Source organism: Stylophora pistillata, chromosome 14 (genome assembly GCF_964205215.1).
Source record: "Stylophora pistillata chromosome 14, jaStyPist1.2, whole genome shotgun sequence".
In the NCBI taxonomy this organism is placed as follows: domain Eukaryota; kingdom Metazoa; phylum Cnidaria; class Anthozoa; order Scleractinia; family Pocilloporidae; genus Stylophora; species Stylophora pistillata.
The window spans coordinates 2314967-2324517 of record NC_142532.1 but is presented as its reverse complement, the minus strand read 5'-3'; the positions used below and the strand labels follow the sequence as shown (position 1 = coordinate 2324517).

Here is a 9551-nt window from a genome sequence, read left to right as displayed (position 1 = left end):
GGCATAATAGATAAGCTACATAGCATTACAAATCTGCGAAAATTTCAGGTTCCACAATTTGATATTCGTGTCGATCATTGATGTAAACACGAAGATTTGTTTGAAGATCTGAGATCCCTCAACCCAAAAATTAGTGGATTTTCATTTACTTTGACCAATCGGTAGGTTTGATCCATTTACTGTAGAGTTATGGAAGACACTGGTGCTGTTAACCGAGGCTAAGAAACAAAAATAATGTTCATTCCTGTTTAGCGTATAGTTCGTTGATCTCATTCATTACGTAACTTTGAAGAAAGCTACAAGAAGACACTGAAAACAGTGTTAGTATCCCAGCATATTTAGTTTTAAACAAAATTTTCTATAGTCTGCAAGTGTTAGAATTTAGTGTCACGTTATGCGTTTAATTCAGGTTGGACTGGTTGTCAAGACAGTGGAGAGGATTTACTTACTACCATTTACGGTTGAGTTTCCGGCATAAGAGGTCGCCGTATTCTTGTCTGCGAGACGAGAAAAGCTTAGTTTAAATACATTCAAAATAGCAATCTCTTATACACTTGGTTTGTCAGTATTGGCCAGACTTTATTGTTACACCATACGTAACACGGTAATTTTTATCTTACGGAGTACAGAGCTAAGAGTGCACGTGCAAGATTTGCTTACTTCCATTGAAGGTTGAGTTTGCAGCAAGTGAGGTCGTAACGTTGACTGTAGCTAAAAAAAAAGAAAGCAGCTTATGTTTAAATTGCCTCAAGATCGTTACACCATACATATACGGCAATTTGTTTCGAACGGAGTACATGGTTAATAGTGCACGTGCAAATTTTGCTTACTTCCATTGACGTCATGGTCGTCATAGTGATAAAGAAGTGCTGGGTTGAGCCGATCTAAAGAAGATAGAGCAGCTTAAACTCTCTAGTTGTTTGAATTGTTTATCGACAGAACATTAGAAAAGTAGAAACATGTACGACCATGGGGTAAAGATATCCGCAAGAACAGCCAGTTATGCAAGTTCTAATTTCAAGAGGAAAGTTTGTTAGTATTCACATGGCTTGGATGCAGGCGGCCAAAAACTAGAGAAACTCGAGAACATTTTTGAGCTTATGATCCCTTGTCAAAATCATAGCGAGCAGGTAATGAATCAAAATTGTTTTCGTAGCGACTCTTTTCCAGTTTTCTTAAACATCCAAATAAACAGTATTATGCTGACGAGGAATAAACGGTTACAGAAAGCATTGAACTGACAAAGGAGTTCGTGTTCTCAAAGAGTCGTTTTATTTACCTCTTTTCGGGGCTAATCATTAAAGTTTTAAGTTTGAGTTACACTTGTGTAATTTGATCATATCATTTAGCTGATACGTTTTAAACTCAAGCGATTCTTAGAGTGTTCCTATTAATTTTCATGAAACAAACAAATTCATAGGGTATTAAACCGTTGGCAGCGTTTCTTGGATCACGGATCCTATTTCCATCGCCGTCAAGGTTAGTGGCAGGGGTTTGGCCTGGCTTGTGAGACCAGTCTCCATTATTGTCCAACCGGTACCAGTGGTAATCGTTTACAACCCCTGTGAAAGTAAATATGAACAGATCATACTCATGACAATAACAAAATATTTTTAAAACAAATCTCATGCATCAGGGTTTCCTGCATTAGGTTTTGCAATAATTTGGTTCGAAAGAAGTCTAAAAGTACTAAACACCAATGTTCGTCCTCGAGCAAATATTTACGCTGTCATTAGTTTACAAGTTTTTAAGTGTTACAACTGAAATGAACCTCGTGTTTAATATCTTGCAGCGGTTATTAGGGTTCTTAATAATGTTCATTATTGTTGTAGTTACTTACTAGTGGAAACAAATAGTGCCGCAAGGTGTTCGTCGCCAGAAGGAGCGGACATTGTTGTTTCGGCTGTTACGAAAACACACCCATCGGACTCTGATGATGCCCTTGCGTCAGCTCCGGTAAATGGCGTCGGAAGCGGACTGTTTGTTGCTCTCCCGGGCTGTGCAAAGGTGTCAGTCTCTTTCGTGCTTGCGTAGTTGTAGCAGTTGTTTAATAGCACGTCAGGATAACGGTTCCATGTTTCGGGAGTATACGGGGGCGCGTAACGTTTTACTCTATTTCTTTTTACGGCTTTGACATTTCCACTCCGAATTTCTTCTTGGACGATATGATTGAGATCCGTCGAAACCTTGTCTTGAGGGCTGGTCTGGAGTAAGAGTAGCTGTAGCTGCTTTGTTTTAGGACCCACAATCAATACCAATGGCTGGTATTGACCCTTCCTCACCTCCTGTACTATGAATCCCTCGTATCCGAGCTTTGCTGGGGCCTCATCTGGTGAGTGTTTTTTCGCATCTCTGTAAAGATTTTGTACTTCGCTGAACCTTGGGTCATTCTGTTGAATCGTCCATTGTGGGTCAGGAATGCCGGAGAGTACTTCCAAAGTTATGATGAAAGCGTCTTCACCTAAAACAAAGAGAAATCATATCGGCCCCAGGTCTCCCATAAATGTCTCTACTGAAGTCTTATTTGACTTAAGAGATACCTGGAGGTATGCTACTTTCAGGACCACTTCCATCAACAGCGCCCTCCGCTGCCTCCTGACCTGATGAAATTAAACAAACGAGCATTATTTGCCAAGGTGAACATTGAATACTGGGGCGAGGTAACTGCATTTTCGCATGATGCAAATCTTTCTGGGGAAATAAAAGATCTTAGCCGGAAGGTTCATTTTATTAACCGAAGTCATTGATCTATATCACTTATTAAGTTGAGGTATGTGGCATGAAAATGTGCATTTAATGACGGGTTGGCTGAATAAACGGAGATCAAAAGCGATTGGTTTTAACCAGCTGTTTATATCAAGAGAGTGTTCCTTAACTGAGACACAGGTGTAGTTTTCAAACATTTAAACTGGAAGACAAGTTGCGAGTGATTGAAATTAAGTGTTGGTTCGCCGTACCAATTACACTCAATGATATGTAGCTGCAATTTATCAATTTATTATGGAAAATGTTTTTAAACCCCAGAATATTTTTCTTGTTCTGTAAACCAAGAAGTCCATACTCTACACATTTATACTTTTTGCTCATAAAAGATTCGGCATTCCATTTCTTCCCCTCTACAACTGAGCAATTCTCAGAATACTTGAAGTTGGACCGATCTGCTATTTTAAGACCTTCTGATTTGCACAATCAGATAAACTGTAAATAATCTTGCAAAATAGCTCGCTAAAGTTTGAAGTTCCCTTTTTGCTCCAAACAAGGAGGTTCTTGCCACAGTAAAATGGAATACCCGTTAGAGATTATGTATGAGAAACGATTACTAACCTTAGCGCATCAGGCTTATTATAATCTTTTACCATGTCCTATGAACCGTCGCTTTGAAAAGTATGTAAGTAGTTCAGGAGGAAAATGAGATTTAAGTTACGTAGACCTAAGACCGATATGGTCAAGAAATCATGCTCATACAAGTCAATTACTCGGTGGAACGCTCGGGAAAGTGAAATGAGATCAATTCAAGACGTTGACACTTTTTAAAAGTCACTCAAGTGTATTTTTAAGCCACGTATATTATGTTGTACTATGTAGAATTTTTATTGTTGTAAATATGTAGAAATCTTACATTAGTCTTCTTATAATTAGTTAGGAATTTAGTTTCATTGTATTTAGTTAGGAATTTAGTTTTATTGTTTGTACACGACCACATCAGCTTTTGCTGAATTTTTTTATCGTGTTTAAATAAATGCTGTTGATGTTGCTGTTGTTGTTGTTGTTGTTGTTAAATTTAGTACTATGTAAAATAATTTTCCTTATAAACACAATTTAGCAACGCTGCTAACTTCGATAGACTTTGCACCTCTGCATATCTTTAGCTATTCCTAGAAAACAAAGGAATATGAAAAGCGCCAAAACTGTTGGGATGTAGCGCCCCATGGTCTTCCTGTTTGACTTGCATCCAACGTGAACCCAGAAGTATGGTCTTAAGAATTAATTGATTATTTATATATGTCTATATACCAGACAGTTTTCTGCTCACAAGTGACGTAATGAATATTTGTCATAAGCCAAATAAAGAGTTTCTCCACAGCGTCAACCTGTTCCTCAGTATGTTACTTCACGGTTCGTTTGCTCTCGAGCAGGTTATGTAAATGAGTCGCTCTCCTGGTTTCACTTCGTTTTTGGACAGATTTTAAAGAAAATATCTAAAGTTTGACTTTATTTAATCTATTTATCACTCATTTTATTCAAAAATTGGTTATAATATCATGTTTCAGTTGATTATGAGTGCTTTACTTGGGTTAGTAAAAGTATCGGGAACTTTCTCCCGGATCTTGATAACTTAACATAATTTTGTTCTGGAACTAATTCTATGAATTACTGTTAGTTGTAAGGTTTTTCAACAGACTCGAGTAGGTAAAAAGAATTCTTATCTAAAATTCTTCATATTAGTAGGTATATCTAAACATTATCGTTCATCACACTTGTGGCTAGTCATGCTCTTTGTTCTTTGCATGTGTTGTAAGAGGGATTGGACACTGAAAAATTGACGCGACTCCTTGAGTGCGTCCGTGAGCAGGATGTAGCGAATTATGTGTATGATTAGCCACCCGAGGGGGTAGTCTTGCTCGCTTTGATCCCGTAACGAAAAAAGATTTGTGGAACGGACATACAAAGATCGTAACTTTCGGACAACGTCGTTGACAGAGTCACAAAAGCTAACAGATGACATTCAACTATTCTGATTTCACCTAATTTACAACCATACTCAAAATCAACTTTTTAAAAATATTTTGGAGAACTTTTTTAACGAAATGAATGAACGTGATGTCAATTAAGAACGAGAAGAAAACTCAAGAGCTGCGAAAGGAAATTAATTTTTTTTTCCTGTTAACAAAGAGGCCGCGACTGATAGAAATTCTTCTGAGCCAATAAGTAAACGCTGGGATTCATTTCATCTGAGGAATTGTATATAGTGCTTCAAAACAGTTTGTCTGAGTTTGGAACTCTTACCTTACCATTCAAACGGTTTTAGTATTCATTCAATTCAAAAACAGCATAGAATCAATTTAAATTTTTAGAGAATTCCTATATGACACCAATGTTTAAATTTGAACTAAGTAATATATTAACTGACTTTAAAAATGTTCATTTTCGCATACCTTTAGTAATTCCTAGAAAACAAAGGGATATGGAAACCGCTAAAACTGTTGGGATGCATAGCCCCATGGTCTTCTGTTTGACTTACGTCCAACGTGAACCCAGAAGTCTGGTCTAAAGGGAATTAACTGATTATCTATATATGCCCATCTACCAGACAGTTTCTGCTCACAGGTGACACAAGGAATATTTCGCATAGGTCGCATAAAGAACCTGCTAACCTGTTACTCAGCCTGATACTTCATGGTTAGCTTACTTCTAAGCAGATTATATCCGTCAATGATTTAATAACCGGGCGGGGTATCATCTGTTATGTTAAAAGGTTTCGAGGAAAGTTTTTCCATTTTAATTTTTTTTTTTTTTTAAATGGTTGATCTTATCATAAGAACTTTGATCTGTTTTAAAGCAGGTGCGAATAATTCATTTTTAACCTCATTCTCATTTTGGAACGGCCTTGAAACCACAAGTTAGCACAAATTAGTTAAAAAGCAGTCTATAGAGAACGTGTTCCATCCACCGTAATACTTGCCTTTCGACTTAACAAGGGCATGAAAATTTCTCCCTGAAATTACCCAATTTTCATGGTTCAGATAGAGTTCTGTCATATGGGACTCGTAGTTATACATGTAACGTCACTTTGTTCTTGTGTTTCAATTTTCCCGAGGATCAAATCTTGAAAAATGAACTGATTACTGTTTGACTCTTTTATGTTCGTTCTTTGATCGTGGGTTAATTTCATTGTAGCTGTACTTCGCTCACCTTTCACCGAGGTCAGGTCGATGAAATGATGTTTTTAGGCTTGCTGTGAGTCTTAATCTTGTCCTTGCAAATTTTTTCTTTATTAGTGGCCCCTAATCTTATTATAAGTTCTTACACGACTCAGGCCATTTCGCCGTCAATAACCCAATATAACTAAGTGAAAGAATGATAGATAGCAGGGTCGTGTATCCATCCACGTCAGAAATACTTGTTTTTGTCTTGTACTGTGTTGTTTTGAAAGGAAGGTATAATAGACTTCGATTTAATTGATAATAGAAGTCCTAAAGAGGAGAAGTTGTGGTAACTTTTTCCTTAAACGGACCAACGGTTTTTTATGTTCATGGTAAGAAATACCCCAGGAGTTACTCGAACGAGCAAAATTACCCACAAGTCGGAGTCAAGGCATAAATATTTATGCTCTGATGTAGCATATTTTTGTTTTGATCAATTTTTTTCATTATGTCTCTCTGCTGATTTGTTCGAAATCCTCAGTCAAAGCATTGAGTCTTTTAAAAAATCTAAAAGTCGTTTGCGGGCCCTGCTGCCAATATCGTCAGGCTGGTTATGTTTAATTGTCTTAATTGCTACGAAAAACGCTCAACATTTACGAAAGAAAATAGCAAATCTTTGATGCAAGGTATTTTATTTCCCTTGAGTTGGAAGGATTTTTTCTTTATTGCTTAATCAACAGATAATCGTCTCGAAGAAATTAAAAATAGTACGAATCCGTGTTTACTTCATGCTGTGTGAGACCTTTGTGTTTAGTTATTTACGTCGACCAAATACCTCGAGATAGTACTTCTAAAATGCACCAGATGCGTCGGTGTTTTCAACGTTAATTTGCTTTAGTCAAGAGCCATAATTGGTTCTTGCTTTAGTAGATTCTACTTTACCTAAAGGAATATCCTCTCCAGTTTCATTCCTAACGTCTAGACCATCTCTTTTCCGTATCGTCCCAAAATTAGTTTACATGCTATCCCAACAAATTTTTTTTTTTTTAATTGTTACCTACCTTGGCTAAGTATTCCAAAGCAAAGGAAGACGAAACTCGAGACAATGGCAAAGCGGGCCATGGCTGAATAACCCAGTATAATTGTAGATATCCGGGTAAGGTTAGAAAACATTTGCCTTTCCCTGAGGACCTTAAATAATTATGTGCTTACACGTGGCTTTCAGAGAGTACACCCACCAGCGGATGATGCAATGATAGAATTATGATAAAGAGTTCAAGAGGACGGACGATATACACTTCACCACATCTCTCGGTTCGGTGCACAAGTTAATTAAACTGCTGTATGAGATCATTCACTTGTCACTATTGCAACAGGTGATATTAAGAGGGTACATCAACACAGTTATGCGACTAAAAAGTTGTGGCTATTTTTTCCACAAAGGTGGATTTTATGTTCACTTTCTGTTCGGTTTATCAACGTCTGTTGTCATGCAATTTAGCTATAGTTTTTTTTTTTTTTTTTTTAACGACATTTTTCCTAGCAAGCAATTTTTGTTCTCGAGTTATAATTTAAAGGAAAATTTATGCTTCATGTGCACGTAACATAGAGGTTAGAACTAACATATAATGATTAGCATATCATTTTGAAATCTTAGTATCACTAATATGGGTAGAAGCAATTAACTCAAACCACATTCCTATCATCTTCAAGCGTAATCTTCGCCTAACTGATTTGGTTCGAATAGAAGCTATGAGCAAATATGTACTTTTATCAGCAGAGTCAACCCTCATAAATCATTGTTGGTTTTATCTTCCGGTGTCAGTGATACCTGAGAAAAATTTTCCCAGTCTTATTTTGTCTGTGGTGGTCTCAGTACTTTTCTCACAAAATTTAGGCGACGTCGAAGCCAACACCTCGTTAGTGACAGTTAACCTCAATTCATTACACTAAGAGTTGAATTACGAGTAAATCATAATATTTCAGCCATGCAGCGATATTTAAGTCAAAACGGGAATGTAAGTTTAAGTCAAAACAGGAATGTAATTCTACGGACCGATCTTAACTTGATAGAACTTGGGCAAACAGGCTCTTTTAGGATATTGCACCGTTTCTCACTTCATATTGCATGGTAATACATCCACTTCAGTGGATCCTTCCCTTCTCCAAACTTTATTCATTTTACTCAAGATCAGACTTAACTTAAGGAAAAAGGAATGGAGGTGGTTGGTACAAGTACCTGTCAGTAACAATCATAATTCAACCTAGGTAAAAGAGTTAATGGGTAAGGTACCGAGAACTAAGCCCATTAAACGCTGTTGAGAAAGAAAGCATCATGATGATAATTCCAGAACTGATATACTGTCCTTTCTTTTGTACTCATTTAGTGAACGTCTCCAGGTTGAAAGGACGTCATATCTTTTGATTATATTAGCTCCCCAAAAATTCTTATGTCAGTCGATGCTGAGTTTATTTGGTTTGACGAAGATGGCTTTCTTGAACTGTCATGGGTGCCCGTGCCATCATCAATGAGCTTTATTTCTCTCGGGTAACAGGTTCATGCATTGCGCCATTTTCAAAGCTAAACTGGCGATTAACTGTTAAGAAAAAGCAACAGCAACAACAAAAGACAAAAGCACGGGGAAGGACTTTAGTTCCACATCAAGAAAAGCGGATCAACTTTGATAACGAAAGGCTTTAGTACTTAGATAAAAAAAATGACCTTATATGGCCATATGGCCATTTTTGGAACACTAGTGGCAACAGGTTCAAAATACGCGCGGAACTTTCGAAACTTCCGATTAACATGCAAGCGGCAAGTTTAAATAATCGGAAAGACTGAAGAAGAAAAGACAAATTCTCCCCGGGGGAGGGTATGCTGGTAGAGTTCTTTCGAAACAAAAAGTTACGCTGCGGTGGCTGGTGGGGATAACGGTTGCTATAAAAAAATTAGAAGCTGCAGTTCAGTCACGACAAGTATGACATTGGCATTGCTTGGTTTTACTTTATGCGGTGTACCTGGGGTGCCCAAACGACGATTGAAGTAATGACAACGGGTTAAGGAGCTGAAATACTTGAAAATATGGGGAGGCGAAGTCTCAAGAGAGTCTTTACCTTCGCGATGACTTCACGGCGCTAGTACGAACGCTCCGAAAACGAAATCGTTCTGGGATTGCCAAACAAAAAATTTACAGGGGTTATTTACTCCCTAATTACCTGCTAATGACGCATTTATATAGCGAAAGAACAAAGGCAATATAACACATTTATGTGGTAGCCATAAGAGTTGTGGCTTAGATTCGCATCCCTAGCCAAGAATCAGACACATTTTGAGAGTCTACTTTGACGTCTGTTGAACTGTTAACAAGCTTCTCAGTTTTAATGCCGAAAATGGTTAGTCTATTATCATAAATGGCGCAATGATGACAAAGATAACGATAGTGATGGTGATATTTATGATAGACCCCATGTTTTTCTTATGGTCTATCTCTAGGTCTACAATGTTAAACTTATTTCAATATGAGGTTTTATGAGGGTGGGGGTAGGGTTGACGCATTTCAGTGCGAAAAATAAAATGAATGGGAACAATCTACTGTTACCTAACTACGGTATAAGCAATCATTAACTACCCCTTAATCCTAGATTGTATTTCCTATGCGACTGTGCAATTACTTATGGTGTCTAAAG

General features: G+C 37.5%; 1 protein-coding gene across 1 annotated transcript; it reads right to left on the bottom strand.

Moving 5' to 3' along the window:
• Positions 1 to 1249: 1249 nt before the first annotated feature.
• On the bottom strand, positions 1250 to 5270 carry LOC111323423 (uncharacterized). The gene is made up of 4 exons (XM_088746168.1): positions 5157 to 5270; positions 2541 to 2600; positions 1841 to 2461; positions 1250 to 1562 (listed from the first exon to the last, which is right to left on the bottom strand). The coding sequence occupies exons 1-4, from the start codon at positions 5221 to 5223 to the stop codon at positions 1366 to 1368; spliced, it is 945 nt and encodes a 314-aa protein (XP_088602294.1). The 5' UTR covers positions 5224 to 5270; the 3' UTR covers positions 1250 to 1365.
• Between the last annotated feature and the right edge of the window lie 4281 nt (positions 5271 to 9551).

What these genes read in the sequence shown, in the direction of transcription:
- LOC111323423 (XM_088746168.1), bottom strand. Translation starts at nt 5,223, where the DNA reads ATGGGGCTATGCATCCCAACAGTTTTAGCGGTTTCCATATCCCTTTGT. An exon ending in TGAAAGTAGCATACCTCCAG is followed by an intron (nt 2,462 to 2,540) that starts GTATCTCTTAAG and finishes TCTTTGTTTTAG; the next exon opens with GTGAAGACGCTTTCATCATA. An exon ending in GGCACTATTTGTTTCCACTA is followed by an intron (nt 1,563 to 1,840) that starts GTAAGTAACTAC and finishes TTACTTTCACAG; the next exon opens with GGGTTGTAAACGATTACCAC.